At 39.5% G+C, this 19,521-nt stretch overlaps 1 protein-coding gene across 1 annotated transcript in view; it reads left to right on the plus strand.

The window, feature by feature from the left end:
• LOC131047038 (AMP deaminase) overlaps positions 1–19,521 on the plus strand; it is a 103,288-nt gene that overhangs the window by 21,651 nt on the left and 62,116 nt on the right. The window contains exon 3 of the mRNA XM_057980831.2: positions 5,714–5,924. Coding sequence (XP_057836814.2) covers positions 5,714–5,924 — 211 coding nt within the window. The remainder of the gene's footprint in view (positions 1–5,713; positions 5,925–19,521) is intronic.

The following is a 19,521-nucleotide window of genomic DNA, read 5'->3' on the forward strand; positions in this document are numbered from 1 at the left end:
TTAAGCGTACAGTGGTCGTTGAAGTAGAGCTTCAGATTTTTTACTTGTAGTGACCTCCCTTTGATAAAACGACAACCTTAAGCGATTTTAAGCGTTTAAAAGTGCAGTGATCACAACGTTGGCGACAAGACGCAGTAAGCAACTAAATTTTTAGACTGACTAAGCCTTAAACCAAAATGGACTGACTACGGGGACAACCGTCAATTAGGTGCTCTACCAAAGTCGACATTCAAGAAATGAGCCGAAAAAAACTTTCCGACTTCGTACACCAAAGCTGGGAAAAGCAAACAAACCCCTACAAAAACTGACAGGTAGACAACTTCTTCCGAAAGGACACCTACACTACGGAAAGCCAACTAAACTAAAGCAGAAAACAGGAAATCTAAGCTAAAAACATAAAACAAACAAAAACAGAAAACAAAAACCTAAACTATGTACAAGGAGAAACTGACTGTACAAAAAGCGGGCTGCATGCATGCGTTTCGGACCCAGGATGATTTTTCAGTATGTGTAGCAGTAACAGGGCAGTGGGAACAGTTCTCAGTTTGGCTTGTTTGTCTTTGTATTCTGAAAGGAAAATTTTCAGTTGGCCACTCTCAGGTTTAACCAAGGCATCGGGCAAAATTATCAATTGAGGAAGTTCATTAGGTTCGTGGTTAATCCATTTACAGGTTGTTTCCCTAGAATATTCAAAATTGAATTGAAAATTTTCAGAATTAACAACAGGAGGGAAAGAAACAACCTGGTAGGTTTCTGATTCATGCAGAGTATTGTACGGTGGGTTGTGCGGCGGGAAGGCTTCAACAACTGTATTAGGAGGTCGCCATTGGTGGTGCAGCATCTCGATAGCGTCTGGTGTATGCAAATCAGCATCACATTCCACATTAGGTTGCACAGGCTGAAAATCAGTCTTGAAACCAAACTTGAACTCAGGACAGAGAGGTGCATCATCTGTCTGTGAATCCTTGGGTTGTATGAACAATGCAGCCTTATGCACCTCTATCAACACGTCCCCAAACAACAGGGACTCTTTGATTGATTGGTCCTCGAAAACGTCCTCAACAGACTCTTGGAGTGCATCCCCCATTGGTGGGGCTATTGCAAACTGCTCTTCAACTTGTGGCTGATCCATAAAGCTCCCTTGATCGCCCTCTTGAACACTGTCCTTATCAGTTGCAGGGATAATAAATTCATCTGCTGCCTTGGTCTGATTGACTGGTTCATCTTGCTCAACACTTGATAGCTCCATCCTTTCATCATCGGGGAGTGCGGCATTGCATTGATTTTGCGTTTGTCTATACTCGTCTGCAGCAAGTTAGGCACTCCACACTTTGTTGGTGATGCTCTCCTCTGGTTCTTCTGGTAGTCCAAACTGAGCTTTAACTTGACTGACTGCCTCCATGCATAGCGAGCAGGTGAACTCTGAGTGTGGGGTGCAGTGAATTCTGCACCACCAAGGTGATAACACGCTCTCCAAGTGTAATTCCTCATTAAGACCAAACCAATTCTCTATCAAATTCTTGAATCTTGTAAATTCCTCGATGCTGGACAGAGGATTGGGGATATTCGATTGTATAATCGCCTCTGGTTTGGGGACATCCCAAAAGAATATTTGCCCCTGTAACGCGAGCTCAACCCTTGACAAAAATGTCAAGCAATTCAGTTCATCGTGCGCTGTGGTGTCATGAATTCTGCAGTGAGCTGTAGATGCAAATTCAGACAACTGCCTTGGATAGAACTGCAGACTTAGCTCTTGCTGGATTTGGAAAATTTCGGACTGCATTCTCAATCAAATTCTTGAATCTTGTAAATTCCTCGATGCTGGACGGAGGACTGGGGATATCCGGCTGTATGATCGCCTCTGGTTTGGGGACATCCCAAAAGAATATCTACCCCTGTAACGCGAGCTCAACCCTTGACAAAAATGTCAAGCAATTTAGTTCATCGTGCGTTGTGGTGTCATGAATTCTGCAGTGAGCTGCAGATGCAAATTCAGACAACTGCCTTGGATAGAACTGCAGACTTAGCTCTTGTTGGATTTGGAAAATTTCTGACTGCAGACAGTCTTCATGAAATGGCTGACTCAACATATTGACTCAAATATTTTTTTTTATTTTCCGATTTTCTGATTTTTTGGCTTTTCTGGTTTAACAAGGATCTTGCATATCTCGAATATAGCATTTAAAAGGTCGATTAGACTCAACTTGCTGCAAGGTACCTTCCAAAGGCCCTCCTTCTAGCGCCAATTCTGTTGCGCACAAAGGAGGGTAAAAAAAAGCTATAAATGTTACTCCTCGAAAATATAGACTGATAGGATCTGGATTTAGCTGTTTAGACATTCATCATACCAACCCTCCTTCTAGCGCCAATTCTGTTGACGTGTCTAAAATCGTTGAACTTGTGACTTCATCCGGCCAACACAGCATAGAATGTACTTGCTGAGTATCTTATCCTCTCTTGAGATAAGGAAATCCCTAATGCTGGTTTTGTTGATCAAAGGGGATGACCTCAAGGTTTTGATTGTCAAGTCTTGACTGCGAGATTACTCAGTGGTCGATGTGATTTGTTGGGGGCACAAGGGGTCTTACGATTGCAACAAGGTGGTCTGTTGTGATTCTCAGACTACGAAATAAAATCAAAAGGGAAGGGATAGGAGATCTAAAACTAACAACACGGGTATGCGGGTAGACGGTTCAACATAACCAATTCCTGCTTGGCCAGAATAGCTCACAACCTTGCAGGAACGATGCAATCTTCAGGGGGACTTGGAAGATTTTCAGACTGCAAACATACGGCTAAGCACCCAATTTTGGCACAGCTCAGACTGACACCTGCAATTGAACAAAGCACAATCAAAGGCTCAGGTTAACCATACAAAAGGATACACAATCAGTATATCCTCAATGGTATGAGCCTGAATCTATCAAATACCTGCACACCCAAAACAAAAAGATATATCTAAAATGCTGAAAGAAACCCATGCAAACAGGATGAAAACAAGACAATAAACACCAAATCAATGTTTATATATTGATTTCAGCTGCCTATAACAACAATTTTTGCAGCATATCTATGCTACTGCTAAGATCTAACCTATTCTAACTTCTAAAATCTAACTCTCTCACTAGAGTCTAACTATCTAACAAAAATCTCTAACCCTTCACAAAAGAAAGGCCTGCCTTTTATAGTTTTTACAATATTGAATCAGAGGCTAGGATTGACTGCATCCAAGGATTGCAACCTGCCGTCCAAAAGCTGGCAGCCTTAACCCATGCCCAATCAATTCTCAGTTATCCAACCAAGCACAATTCCAACTACCTGCCAGTATTTGGCTTTAATTCGGTCAATTTGGCAGTTGGACATAACTGTCCACAAAAATATCTTGCGCGGGACCCACAGGCAGTTTTGTAATAAAACAGTTTTAGTTTTTAAAAACTGAACTTTTGGAGTTAAATCCAGTTGTGTGCTTTTCCTGAGAATGCATGATTGTTGCATTCAGAGTGTTCTTCGGTCTTTGGTGGTGAACTTTAACTTGTTACCCGGGTGGCACGCTTCCCAATGCTTCATCGCTTTGATCCTGCATTGCATCTTTTCTTCTTCAGCGTCCAGCGCTTGGCCTTGGTTGCGATCCCTCTTCGATTTGCATTTTCAGGCCTTCGCCTGGTTCTCTGCGATGGCATCCTGCGACTTGCAAACCATTAATCCCATTTTAATAAATTAATTTAAAAAATTAAAATTAATTTAACAAACATTAAATTTAACGCCTGGAGGGTGATTTGAAAATTTCCCAAGTTTTAACGCTTTTACTCCTTCCACGAATTTAGTTGTTCCTGGCAATTTCGGGCAAGAGGGGCTTCGAAAAGTTTTTAAAAAAAGTTCATACTTAGACGTTTTCGAAATTCGGCCTAAATGGCACTTCCGCAAACTTTAAGTTAATGCCTTACTATTTTATTTTCACATTTTCGGGGGGTTTGAGAGCAATTGCAAGGTTTTTAAAACTTTAACATTTTCGCCCCTTTATGGCGAATTTCGGGATTTTGGGCACTTTTGCAAGTTTTAAAAACTTTGACATTTTCACCCCTTCATGGTGAATTTCGGGATTTTGGGCACTTTTGCAAACTTTTGCAAACTTTGACATTTTCACCCCTTTATGGTGAATTTCAGGATTTTGGGCACTTCTGCAAACTTTAAAATTTTTGACATTTTCACCCCTTTATGGTGAATTTCGGGATTTTGGGCACTTTTGCAAACTTCGGGATTTTGGGGTGTTTTGCAAACTTCGGGATTTTGGGCACTTTTGCAAACTTCGGGATTTTGGAGAGTTTTGCAAACTTCTTTCCCTTTCGCACTTTTACCCTCTAAAATGTGATTTTCGGCATTTTGAGGGGGGTTTTGCAAATTTTAAAAACTTTTCAACTATCACTTGTCCCTCATTGTGCGATTTTTGGTGAATGGGAGGAGTTTGTCAAGTTTACCTCTTGTATTTTATCCAATACTGGTGAATTTCGGGGATTTCACCCATTTTGCCAATTCTTAGAAACTCATGTAATTTCCCCCCTTAGTGCGAATTTAAGGATTTGAAGGAGTTTTGTCAGTTTTTTGACACTTTGCATTCTTTATCTCCTTTGTATCCCTTGGCGAAAATCGGCATTTCAACGTCATTGCAGGCTTTAACTCTTTCTTCACATTTAGGCGACTTTGTGAGAATTGGGGAGTTTTAAGTTCACAATATGGCCCTAGAGGCCGAATTTGGTTTTAGCAGCACTTGATAGCTTCATATCCCCTTCCTCTTCCGCAAGGACAGAAAGGCACAAACTGGGGGGTCCTTGTCCAAGACGGGGATGGGTGTGCGATTCGCACAACAGTACCTTCTTTTAAATTACTCTTATTTGCATTAAATGTTTGATTTACACGGCATCATCAACCATGTTAGCGGGTGCATTTCATTTGCTTCATTTTATTGATTTCATAACACGTTATGATTTTACAATTTCATGTGTTGTCCACTGGAGAGCTAGTTAAATACAGATCAGTAGGCTCTACATTGTGACAAATTTCAATGCTCAAGGACTTAATGATTCTATACTAATGTTCTATAACATTATGTTGATCCCAATATGTTTTGGTTTCCTACTCTAGTTAGTCGAGTGTCTCAAATTAATACTATGGGACTTGGCACACTATTTTGTATTTCCCACGAGAATTTTTTTTATCTTATAGGCTCAAACAAACACAAAACTAAAATCTTGAAGATAAGAATTAACATGGTAAGACTTTTGAATGTTACATTAAAAAATGCAGAAAAATAGGCTATGCTTAAACAACTAGGTTACTTCAACAAAAAGACATGACATTAGGAAATGAGAACAGGGAGATGAAGACATAGGTACTAAATGACAAGAAATTTGTTATCATGAAACACTTAATTTTAATGCTGCATATTTGGATCAATCAATTCTTCTTGATGCATCTTAGGAGTTTTTATGGATAGAAGAGGTTCTAAATATGACAAATCACGAAACACTTATTTATGTTAATATTGCATAGTTGGCTACAAGCTTAAGCCAATTTTTGTTGATGCATGCTAGGGTTTTAATGGATAGAAGAGGTTTTTAATATGGCATATTTTACAATCCACGTGTATTGTTGTTGAAATGGACCAACATGCCTCTAGTGTGTTTAATTATCAGGACTCTATGTTTGGTATGTGCAGGAAGGCAATCATAGACCCATATACCCCACTGATCCTGATCACGTTAATATGAATGGAGAACAAAACCCCAAAGCTGCAAGTAGTATAATTAAATCTCACAGTGTATCTGGAGATCTCCACGGAATACATGCAACAGATCCGGTGGCTGCAAATATTCTGAGAAAAGAGCCAGAGCAGGAAACATTTGTACGCTTAAACATTACACCCATGGGTAATGCCTTTCATTCCTTTTGTTTTATACATTTTCTATAATCCTTTTGTCTCCCATAACCTATAGTTATTTGTTTTGTTCCTTGTTGAATTTGGAATTGATAACTCAAAAATGTATTGGTTTTAGTCTTGGCTCAAATCCAGATAAATTGTTCTTTTGAAATAGACACCTCATATATTACTGCGAACACAAAAAGTTATCTTAGATTCTTTGTAGTTTTTATAGTTTGGAACTTTCTAATTTGTTTGTTGTGGAGAATGTACAAACTATTCTGTTGAATCTTCTATCAAATGATGAACTCTACTGTATCTCTTGTCTTGAAGCGAAAAGGTGGCAGGATGTTAACAAAATAATGTTACAATCCTTGTCTCTATTCTCTACTAAGTGAAGTCAATATTAAACTGAGAGATACTTTATCAAACCTGTCAGCAAGTTCAACAATACTGCAAAGGAATATCCCAGCAATGAGTAGTCACAAAAATATTTTGATTGCAAGTCCAGTCCACACTTTTCAATTTCAAGCATGACTTGAAGACAAAATTTACCAAAGTCTTAGCACCTGAACAATGACAGAATCAAAATGTGCACATCGCTAATGTCCTATACAAACATAAGTGATCACTTCAAGCTACAAAGGTTTGAAAATGATCCTCTTTTTGACATCCCTGATGCTTTCCTCCTCGTGTTCAAATTAATCATTTAATTGTTGAATGCTTTCACTTCTACCAACCTTTAATTGTTGAATGCGTTCACTTCTACCAACCTTTGAAGGTCAACTGTGCAGCTACCATGTTATTGTTTTTTTATATTTTTTATTATTTGCATCAGACATTATGGGGATTTTTCTGGCCATATAGTGTTCCAATAAAGCTGCCATGCAAATTCTTACTAGCCGATGGTTTCAATTTTTTCCTTAAGATTTTTTATTTTGAAGATTTAATTACCAAACTTTTATTGAGTATTTCCATAGGATTTCTTTTCCTTGTTTTCCTTTCCAATTGTAGTATATAAATTTAATAATGTGCAGGAGTCTCCTATGCTTAGTCTTCCCATTTGCTACGTATTGTTTCATAGCATCCTTGCACATAACTGTTAATTTGTATTTTAATTTGTTGATTATGTTTATTAATTATTATCCACAATTCCAAATTTATAATTAAAATAGATTTTGTATTGTAAAACATGATTTAGATGAGAATTTCATTCTAATCTCCTCCATTGGAGATTCTTTGTATGAAGCTCGTCTTAACTGTAGATTGCTTGACATCCTCTCATGGAATAAGTGAGTGAGCATGTCATTATTGACAACTAAGGATTCCTAGACTTAGCCAAGATATTTGTTTTTTAGGAGAAAGGATAGTCTTGTTTAGCTTTGTGAGAACTCAAAGTGCAAGCTTAGTCCTTTAGCACCAAGGGTTTGCATTGTTTTCTTCACAAGAGTAACATTTATTCAAAATTTACTTAGAAAATATTTTCTTGGCAGTTGGCACCAATTTGAAAAAGAATAGATTTTGGCTACCAAATTTTTGTTGGCACATGCATTCTTTGAAGAGAATGCAGTAGTTAAGTGTATCCATGTGCATTGAAACACAAATGGGTGTATTGCATGGAAATGACTTAAATGAAATATGCATAAAATATAGCTTAACTCAAATCAAATACATGCAAGCCTCAAAAAGATAAAGTGAAGTACCTATATAGATAGATGAATGTGGTTGCTCAAGATTTTCGCAGCATGACGATATGATCAAGATGATTAGATGATAAAATGAACAGCTTAACTATAGCATCAGATTGGATCCTCTAAATGAGATGAGAGGCCTCTCTAAATAGAATTCTCAATAAGAGAACCAAGGGCTAGGATTAAGAGGTTTGATGAATGGTTAAGATTAAAGGAGGATTAGAGATTTGGATAAAAGTTGTAGTCATGCGACAAGTGTCACATGAGGGATAGGTTTTTAGGGCTTGAAATAAGGTTAGGGCAACAACCTTATGGGAATGGCTAGGATTCAGTGGCTAATTTGAGATGGATGGATAGGATATAAAGTTGAGTTGACTTTTGGATAGGTGTCTAGGTTCAATGAATGGGTGACAAAGCTAAGTTAGACATGTAAAGGGACAAGGTGGACACTTGTCATATGACTACAAATTTAGATTATGATCCATGTGAAGAAGATGAGAACCTAGAATTGAATGGAAAGGGATAAAGGTAAATTAAGAATTTGTAAAATTAATTAAATAAACAAATTAATATTATTCAATTAATGGGATAGGATAAAGGTAAAATAATTAACTAAATAATAAATATTTATTTAATTAAGGGTATTTGTGAAATTAATTAAATGAGTATATTAATATTTATTTAATTAGTAGGGTAGGATAAAGGTAAAATAATTAAATAAATAATAAATATTTATTTAATTAATGGGTTAAGGTAGGCTAAAAGTAGGTGTTGCTAGGTGTTGGTGTCTGTTTTATCATCTACCAAACATTAGAATAATATACCCAAAGGTATTCTATCCTCTCTTGAAAAACCACTACTAATTCCAAGGTCTATATGTGCAAAGAAGCGACTTTAGTGGGATAGCTACTTGGGTAGTTGTTGTGACGTTTTCACACATTGCCCCATTGCAAATGGGGACCCATGTTTTTTGCTTTTTAGGGTTTGTTCTTTAGGTTTTTTAGGGTTTTGCTAGTTAGCCTTTGCATTTTGAATGTCGCCCAGGGGATCAATAGGATAGCAAGTCCGGCTTGAGTGAGGTCCTGATCCTGAAATTTGGCTAAGTCTGGAATGTCCTGATCCTGAAATTTGACTAAGTCTGGAAACTGAAAAACCTCCAAAAACTAGATTTTGCAATATAACTCCTGGAGGTCTGAAACCACTCTCAAACATCCTGAAAGTATATATGGAATATAACTTAAAGTATAAGTGACATTTCCTTCTATGGAAATGTTTCTTCTTTCTTATACTTAAATGTTATATTCCATAAAAATTATCCTGATAGAGAGTGCGAAAAGTCAAATTTCGCTCGTGTCCTTCTCCAAGGGTCCAGAGCGAAAAGCGCTCCTGTCCCTCTCCAAGGGACCAAGGCGAATCGCTCGTGTCCCTCACCAAGGGTCCAGAGCGAAAATGCTTAGTTGAGCCATTCCTGACCTTGTTTGGACGAATCGAGACATCAAAGGCATGGTGAAGGACGAAATGAGCATGATAGAACATCCAGACTTGATCAAAAACAATGAAATGATGAAGTTTTTGCCTAGAGGGTCAATTTCGCTCCTGTCCCTCACTGAAGGACCAGAGCGAAATTCTTCATAAGGTACGATCTGGGCAAAGATCAAGCAATTTTTATGTTTGAAGGCAAGGAAGGAGGTGAAATGAACTCATTGAAGATAAATTGAAGATTACCAAATGCCAACAAAGGACCGAAATGCTTAAGTTCGCTCCTGTCCCTCAGGAAGGGACCAGAGCGATTTTTGTTATAGATAAATTTCTTGCCAAGTTACAATGAATTCCAAGGCATGAATGAATGAAATGAAGTATGGCGAGACCATTGAAGATAAATTTTGAAGGTGATAAAGTAAAATGAAGCCCACAAGAGCAGGATCGCTCCTGTCCCTCTCCAAGGGACCAGGGCAATATAATGGTTATATTGTCGTTCCTCCAAATTCAAGGCACTCCAAGACGAAGAACAAGGTGGTGAAGACATTTTAAGACATCTCCATCAAGCGCAAAGCATCAAAAGTTGCTAACATTGAAGGATTTACATCAAGACCCCTAGTTCGCTCCTGTCCCTCAGGAAGGGACCAGAGCGATATTTCCATAATGGCTTAGATTTCGAAAATTTGTCAAGTGTCAAGCGACCAAGGGGATCAAGGGGACTTCATTTTACGCGTTGATAGCAATTACAAGTTAGAGAACGCAAGAACAAACTCAAAACCTCAAGGATCGCTCCTATCCCTCTCCAAGGGACCAGAGCGATATTGATTATATTAGCCAAATCTCTCAAATACCACGTAAGGTCAAGGTTTTGCAAGGTCATAAAGGGTCCAAGGCATGATTAGAAGGTGATATACAAAGACTTCAAACGTTAAACAATCATCAAATTGAACAAAGAAGCTATATCGCTCCTGTCCCTCTCCAAGGGACCAGGGCGATTTGCTTAGGATTCTTCATTTTCCTTCAAGTTCATGCCAAGTCAAGGTTTTTCGGGATCACACAAGGTATAAGGTGTCATTTGAAGATGATTTACAAAGGTCTCGAACGTCAAAATGTTATCAAATGAGCTATAGAGCTTATATCGCTCCTGTCCTTTGGACAAGGACCAAAGTGATTTTTACAAAAACACTCATGCTCCTTTAAAATCAAGACAATGCAAGGATTGGCGAAGTAAAGGACGTCCTTTGGAAGACAATGAACGAAGAACGAAGATCAAGTGTTTGCAAATTTGAGCCAGGACATGGAGATCGCTCCTGTCCCTCTCCAAGGGACCAGGGCGATATTTGCCAAAACACTTATAATCCTTTGAAGACCACGTCAAAACAAGGTTGTACAAGGTTTTAAACATCATTTGGAAGGCGATACAAAGGGAGATGGACGTTAAATATTACCAATTTGTGCTTGAAATGGAGAAAACACATGGATCGCTCCTGTCCCTCTCTAAGGGACCAGGGCGATATCACCACAAAAGGACATTCAATCGCAAGGAAAAGTTAATCAAGCTCGAAGGACCTAACAAAAATGTCGATTTGAACGTGGAGATGAAGACTTTGGACGTCGAAATTGCAAGAATCAAGACCAAATTGATGGATCGCTCCTGTCCCTCAGTCAGGGACTAGGGCGATGAGGTACGTATTATTTCATTTTCAAAAATTTGGCGCTCAAACACATTTCTTTAAATTTATTTTAAATGCTAAAATCGATGGATTGCAAATTTAATTAAAAATGGCATTTAAAATTTGCGCTTGATATTTATTAATTATTTTTGCCTTTATAAAAATCGAAATTTATTAATTTAAATAATAAAGGCATTTAATAATTAATTATTAATTAATAAAAAATCAAATGGGGCGCTTGATTTAAAATTTGTTTCATTTTACAAGGGTCGGCCTTTTAAGTTTATTTTAAATTTGTCTTATTTACCAAAGTCGGCCTAAGATCAATATGAAGGTAAGCGCCTATAAAGGGAAGGTGGTTTATTCATTTCAAATCATCATTTAACATCCTTCATTAGCATGCGATTTGGAGAAGACAAGGAGGTGCGAAATTGTCATTCAAGAGGAGGGCGCAGACATCATCAAAGGAGTGCGAGCTTAGTCTCAAGTTAGGCGAACTTGCCAAGGACATTGAAGAGCACATCAAAGATATCCCCAAGGGTGGCGAATTGACAAAGAGGACGTTCATTATCCTTCAAGATCACGTTGAAGCCATCAAATTTTGATTTTTGCCTAGGCGAATTCCTTGTTTTGCATTCTAGAGTTAGCTCTCGATTTGAGGTATGGCGATTTGGTTTTATTGTTTTATTCGTTGATCGTCATAGCTTAGATTTTGAAATTTTGAAATTTTGAATTCATAGCTCAATAGTCGTTTTTAGGAAATGATTAATAAAGGACTTATCATTAAGTTTCCTAAAATTTGCTCTCTTATTTATGTTATGTATTGCAAAATCATGTTACTAATTTTGAAATGTTGTGTAGGCATCAAATGGAGATCTCATCAAGGAAAATCAAGCCGGATCAAGGACGGTCTTCGCCAGGACGATCAAGTAAGGACATGGGCAACCTCTTTCAATCCAACGTTCCAAGGCGAGGTACATCATCATCCTGCACATCAAGGACACAAGGAGTTAGGACAAGAGTTAATTGAAGATAGCCTCTCAACGACATCAAATTGAATATCTAGCAAGCTACAAGTGTCAGATGAGGTGGCATCCCAGTCATCACTCCTCCAGTCAGTGTGGTCCACCTCAGCATGTCCAGAGTCAATGTACCTAACTCATGGAAGGTGGCACAAACTCCGATGTACCTACCCCGGCTATCCATTGGTCGATTTTTCTAGAAGGGACATGTGTCCAAGCAATACAATTATTTCATTGGTCAAGCATTAAATGTTATGTAATGGTTGTAACAAACCCTAATTAGGGTTTTCATTGTAAAATCTTGGCCATTGATCTTGAATTGATCTAAGCCATCAAATTGTATTGTGGGTACTATATAAGCCCAGGCATTTCATTTGTAAATTTAATTAGCAATTGTTGGAGATAGTATGTAAATAGTTAGAATAGTTAGAGAATAGTTGGAAGCAATTAGAGTAGAATAGGAGGACAAGGCAAGAAATTGTTGCCATTGATTGTAAACAAACTCCATTTTCATTGAAGTAATGGTGAAGTGTGTCGTTTCTTGCAATTTGCATGGTTTCTTGTTGAGTCTTCAATCTTAGATGGTAGATGATTAGATGAATGGAGGAAATGTGATTGATTGATGGTGGAATTCGTATATCCATACTACTAGCAGTTTGTTGATTGCAGACTTGCCTTGCGTAGTCAACTGGAATCATTCAGCCTAAGCTCAATTTCAATTTGTCGCTTCTTCATTGATGTGCATCAACTTGGATGGTATCTATGCCTGCGGTGATGATTTGAACATCATAAAGCTTCCCTTAGAAGATCGCACTAGCCTTGTGTAGATGTTCCATTGATGTCAAAACAAGACCTAGTTAGAGTTTCATCAAAAAATCAAATCATTGCTCCTACATTCTTAGTACTAGGATTAGATCCTCTCTTCACCCCCTTCCTTTTTCCCTTTTTTTAATCTAAGTTAGTGAGAGCTTGTGTTCTAGCAAAGTAGATCGGAAATTCAATCACCAAATGTAAGTCCCCTTGTGATTCCAGCAAATCACATCATACCACAGCGAGCTTATCCACATGTAGAGACCCTACCAAAAGGAACCTTGAAGTCATCCTAACTGATCCTTCATGCGAATCTTCAGCAGTTAGAGACTTTATTCAAGAGAGGATAAGATGCCCTTAGGTATTTTATTCTGTGTATGATGGTGTACAAAATACACGTCAACAGTAGTGTACACTGAAAATCTCAAGGGGGACTTACGTTTTACAAATGTCTTTCAAGCTTCTGGACCTATGAACTCTGGAGACGGTATTAACTAGGTGTTCTCGGGAAACCACACTTTGCTTCGCCACACTAAGGACAACTACACAAAGCGGGTGCAATCTTCAACGGGTTGTGCTTATGATCGAAATGTTGGCATGCACAGGGGATAGGCTCAGACTAACTTTGCACAGTGAAATAGAAATCATCCATTCACCAAAAGTATGAGCAAAGATACACAGTTAATTAATACTTATCAAATCCTTCATTCAATTCTAACAACTTTGAAAACAAATCTAAATTACCTTTAAACTAATGTGTTGAGGAAATTGAAACCATGCTAATCACTCAAATAACAGAGATTACAAATCCTTAAGAGAAAGTGCACATGCAATATATTATTTGAAAAATGACCTTCACGCAACAATATATCAAAAACCTCACACTCTCCAAATGAGAGGAGGTAGCCTTATATAGTTTCTCAGAAAATAATGAACGACCGAGATCAAACAATGATCAAGGGCCCAGATTGAAAGATAAAACCCTAATTAGGGTTTCCCAAAACCAACTACCTTTTGACCAATGAGAAAATTACATTTGGGGACACTCGTCCTTCTTGCTAAATATGAACCAACAATGAATATAGAAGGTTGTTGCATTTTGAAGTGTGCCCTTCTAGAAGCTTCTGGATAAGTCAGGTTCATTGAATCTGGACATGCTGACTTGGAACAATCTGATTGGTTGGAAAATGATGAGGTGCCACCTCAGCGTGTTGGATGTCTTCAACTCTGAATTTGGCTTGAACTCCATTTGTGTTTTCTGTGATGATCCCGCCTTCAACTGCCAATTTATGTTGCGCGTGGGAGGAGGGTTAAAAGCTTTGGGTAACCCCTTGCAAATATGAATTCATGTTCTCAAATTGATAATTCTTTCAAGTGCCTTGAATTTAGAGAAGAATTTCTCCATGCCTTAAGAATATTTTCCATGATAGATTCTGCTGTCATCATCTTCTTGTCTTCCATTTCAGCAAGTATCTTACTTGGGCAGACTTACTTCAAGCTGGGGAACTAAATCAGGCACCACACTCCAGCATAGGGCGGACTTTGGAATATTGGGGGAACAAGACAAGGTACCATACTTCATATTCACTCATACTTAAAATCTGATCATTAAATCTTGAACTTGAACTCCTCTTTAGCTTAATACCTCATCTTTAGACCTGATCCTACCATGATTTGATCATTTTCAAGGCATACTTTGGAGTTTGTTTGATCTTTCATTAGTGGGGCGGACTTCAACCAACTCATGACACCACACTTGTTCATCTTTTGGGGCGGAGTTTAGAGAGTTTGTGGTACCACACAATCATCTTCATTAATATTTCCAAGGGTGGACTTTATGAAGTTCATGGAACAACTCTTTCAAACATAGGGTGGAGTTTTTTTAACTCATGGAACAACACTTGGAACCAAACTATTCACCTTGGGCGGAGTTTCTTGAGCACATGGAACAAGTCTTAGCACTTCATCAAGTAGGGCGAAGATTTTCAAACCTTTGGAACCTTTCATTTGCAGCAGGGCGGACTTTGCTGAAGTTAAGCATTATAGACCTGCAGGTTAGGCAGACTTTCTTGATGTCATGCACCATATGTTGATGTAGGGCGGAGTTTTTGAGAGTTGGGAACTGTTGTCATTTTATGACACCTTTGGTCCATCAGTGAGAACCAATCAGAGATATGTTCCATGGACCAGCGTGGCCCCAGTTGATCAAGAAGAGAAGAATCATGAAGAGTGAAGTGTTGCCTTGTCCGGAGGAAGTTCCTCCCTTGGCCTTTTCTTCTTCCCGGAACTCCGGAACCCTGAGGTTCCAAAGTTCTTTGGCCTTGTCTCTTTCCTTCTTCATTCTCCGGAACTCCGAAACCCCGAGGTTCCGAAGTTCCCTTCCTTCCCTTAGCTTTTCTCCAGTTTCTCTGGAACTCCGGAACCCCGAGGTTCTGAAGTTCCTTGTCCCTTTTCTCCTTCCCTCTGTGGAACTCCAGAACCCCGAGGTTCCGAAGTTCCCCTCCTCTTTAGCCTTTCTTCTATCCTTGCTCGGAACTATGGAACCTCGAGGTTTCGAAGTTCCCTTCCCTTGCCTTCCCTGGAACTACGGAACCCCGAGGTTCCGAAGTCCTCTTCCTTGCTTCCCCTTCTCCCCGGAACTCCGGAACCCCGAGGTTCCGAAGTTCCTTTCCTTCTCTTCTTCTCTCTATCCCGGAACTCCGCAACCCCGAGGTTCCAAAGTTCCTTGCTCCTTCCCTTGTCTTCTTCACTTCGGGAGTCCGAACTTCCGAAGTCTTCGGACTTCATTCAGATTGGTGACTCTTCTAGATGGCATGATCGACACTCAAGGCTTTTAATACTTCGACAGTTTTGGTGACTTGTGCAATTTCTTTTGTGGAGCCACAAGGGTGCATTAAATGTTTTTGGTAGGATTTCCATCAAAGGAGGTACGGGGCCATACTTGGTGACTTATGTCATGACTGACTTTGGAAGGTTAGTCAATCCACCTTCCTTAGTATTGCCTTTTGAGGTATGGCTAGGTGGCTTTCATGTACAAGCCAAGTGCATGCACTTCCCTGCACTTCCAAACTGACATGTAGGGGTCATGATCACCATTGTAACCCATTTCTCTATATAAGGCTGTTAAGCTTCATTATAAGGGGTTCTCTCCCTGCTGGCTTGAGCTTTCTTATGCTCTTCTCTTCTCTTGAAGACTTGTAATAGTTTTTTGCATTTCTACAATTGTAAGTTTGGCCTTTTGGCCTTTGAATAAATTGAAGCTACCATTCTTGCCTTACTTTAACTTATGCATGCTGTGTATGAGTTCTTACCTTCATTATAAGTGTATGTTAGCTTGTTTTTTGAGTGTGACTTGTGGGAATCCTTCTCCCCTCTTGACACTTAGCAAATTCTAACCTCCACACACGTATTGAGATCATCCAAACAATTGAAGTTTGTGCATCTCTTCGGCAGTTCAATTGATTCCTTGTGTCATTTCGGGTGGGGAGAGGAACAATCTCTTCTTGGTGCATCACCTCCTTCTATTTCCAACATTCTCTCTTCCCTTTACCTCTGCAAGTTGTTAGGATAGATTTAGAAATCAGTGTTGAAGTGTTGAGTTGGTTCAACACTTGCACCTAGATTGAGAAGGAAGCCGGCCTTCTCCGGAGATTCAACCCCCCTCGCGCAAGGTCCCACACTTTGGGGTTGTTTCCATGTTTCACGAGGTTGCTGAGTTGATAGCTTAGCAAGGGTGCAAGCTTTTGTGATAACAGGAACCATCACATGCTTGAGGCCTCAACCATAGGGCGGACTTTTCCTGACTCAGGAACCATCTTACGCTCATCACCTTGGGCGGACTTCCATGAGTTTGTGCACCATACATCAAGGTGGACTTTACTCATTTCATGCACCTCAAAACCTTTCCATCTAGGGCGGACTTTTGTGAGACTTATGCATCTTCACCTTGGACTTTTCTCTCCTCCATGGCGGACTTTTTCATGTTCATGCCACTTTGCTTGCATTTTATCTTCACCTTTCATTGCAAGGCGGACTTTTGGAGTTTGGCACCTTTTGTCATCACCTTGGGCGGACTTTGGAGACCATGACCATTGCCTTCTTCTTGGGCGGACTTTTGGAGCTCACCTTGGGCGGACTTTTTGGAGACCATGACCATTCTTCAGGGCAGACTTCTCATACCTTACCTTGGGCTGACTTTTTGAAGCTCATGCACTTTGAAGGGCGGACTTTGAATGAACATGACCACCTCCATCATCCATAGGGCGGAGTTTGTAGCTCAACTTAGGTGGACTTTTTGAGACTTAGACATCAAGTAGAGCGGAGTTTGTTAACCCTTTTGCACCATTTACACCTTACCTTAGGTGGACTGTGAATGACTTGACACCTTGGCTATCAAGAGTAGGGCGGAGTTTTGGAGTTCTCAACACCATTTACTTTGCTTGGAGGGCGGACTTTTGAAGTTCATGACCTTGGTTGGGTGAAAGATCCCTGATGGATCTTTTAATCTGACAGGCTGTAATTTTTTAATTATTCGTTTTAAAATAAATTCTTCCTATTTATTAAATGATCTTTTAGAGAGAGACAGAAGTTGCAGAAAGGTTGTGTCTTTTGTTTTTGTTTGTATTTTTCCAGATATAGGTAAACAATGAATAACAACAGCAGCAAATATGAAATAGGCTGGAAAATAATGTGCAATAATATAATATTCAGCCAACCTAGAATAGCTACAAATCGTACCAAGCAAAATAGATAAATGATATGCCAGCAAAGTATCTACCAACCAAAATAATGTTGCCGGCTGCAAGAAAGACCATCCACGCACAAAAAAAGAGATGGCTGATGAATACCAATCAGCAACCCACATGCCAGCTGGAAGGCGGCCGTACGGCTGCTGCAGTCACGTCCAGGCAGCCAAGGAACTCCCACGTGCCAAGCAATATACCCAACGTCCAAAGCCAAAGCTCTTCCAATGCTGAACTTGCACTCCAATCAAAGTCTGAAACCAAATGAAGTTGCTGAAACCTTCTATTGGGGTTTGCGTCCCAATATCTAAGTCCTGGGGTTTGCGTCCCAGTTCTCCAGAAATCGCTCCTCAGAGCAAATTCACAAATGCCAAGTTTGAAGATGTAAAAAGATAATAAAAAATGAGCCAACATCTCCTTTTATCTCCCTCTCAAAGCTACTCGAACCCTAAAGGGAGAATATGCTTTTACCTTTATTAAATAATGGCATATTCTTAATTAAAAAGGCCTTTATGTATAGGAAGAACACCCCTTTCGTCAAATAACAAGACTCAAGGTGCCAGAAGGTCTTCGGATGATGAAAATAAGTTATAATAATTCAAGACCTTTCCAACGAGCAACAACACATATGCCTGCCTGACCAGAAAAAGCCAAAATCCCCTTATTACTCCAATTAGCTATATAAATAGCTTTATTTAATTAATAAGATGCTAACTTAGGAAATATTAAAAATATATTCCAAATAGCCATATAATGCTCATCTGACTCCACAAGTCTGAAATGGAGCCTGCCACCTGTCTGTGACTGTTGTCAGAAATCATGGATCCTCGAGTAATCTTGTCCCTAAAATCTAGGGATGCTCCTAGAAGCTAGGAAACATACCCAAATCTCATGAAACTGAACCCAAGGAATAGTCTCATGGTAACCCAACCCTGGGTATTGTCAAATCCTCCTAAATAGTAGGAATAGCCTCCACAAAAGAAGGAAATGCCTCCTAAAATTAAGGAACTGCTCCAAACTGGTCCACTACTGCCAGAATACCAAATCCCAAACACTGAATATCCTCACTGAGTCTCTATCCACCACTGTCAGCCTACAAGACCCAAAAATAAGCTGACTCACATGTCTCTGCTAGACAGAGCTAAGGAGGGGACATGACATTGGGCAGATTTTGAGATGGCCATGATGTTAGGAGGGCGGACTTTTGCTTCCTTCAACTTTGACAAAGCGGACTTCTTTGGATTCCCTCTCCATCACTTTGGGCGGACTTTCTCATGCACACCACTTTGCTTGGGCAGACTTTTTCCTTCTTGAGCACTTTTCACTTACAACTCAGGCGGACTTTTGGAGGTATGCAACTTGTGCGGACTTTCTACCTTATGCTCCAAGGCAGACTTTGGAGAGACCAAGAAGGCGGACTTTTGGAAGCTCAAGACCATCACCGAGGTGGACTTTTTGAGTGTTGAAGGGCGGACTTCTTGATGGCCATGACCATGTTGACCTTATCTTGAGGGCGACTTTGAATGATTTATGCACCTTGAGGGCGGACTTTTTGAAGTTCATGACCTTGCCTTCTCACTCGGCGGACTTTTGATCTCTCCTGTCATAACATTCACCATCACACATTGATTAGCCAGACTTAGAGAAAAAAACTTGAAAAACTCCAAAATTTGATAACTTCATCAATTTAGCCAGATTGATATGAAATTTGAAATCCAAACTTGGGTAACCTATCTGAAGCGTCATGACCCCTAAAATGTAGGAACTTAGCTTTTTGAGTCAAAACTTGAAAATCTTTGATCACGATTGATGCGGGTCGATGGCACCAGTACAAACCCTAGGTCCCCACTCCGAAAAAGCAAAAAGAAGACATCCCTAAAAAATAGGGAAAACTTTCTAAAAATAGCCATACTGGGGATCGAGCTAAAAATGCCAAAAACGAAACTTCCTAAAAAATAGGAAAAAGCAAAAAAGCAAACTTTACAAAAATAGAAAGTTGTTCGAATTCATCCAAATTAATTGCGTTCTTCGTCCTTTGGCCTTTCTAGGCACTTTGACGGTGTCTATCACTTGGCTTGCAAAAATTGACTTTCAATCCTTAAGGCTCAAACCATTCAAAACTTGACAAACTGAAGTGGAAGGCCACCGAGCACTAACAAAAACCCTAGAAAGTAGGAAAAAGGGAGGGTC

The sequence above is a fragment of the Cryptomeria japonica genome, chromosome 7 (genome assembly GCF_030272615.1).
Source record: "Cryptomeria japonica chromosome 7, Sugi_1.0, whole genome shotgun sequence".
NCBI classification, from domain to species: Eukaryota; Viridiplantae; Streptophyta; class Pinopsida; order Cupressales; family Cupressaceae; genus Cryptomeria; species Cryptomeria japonica.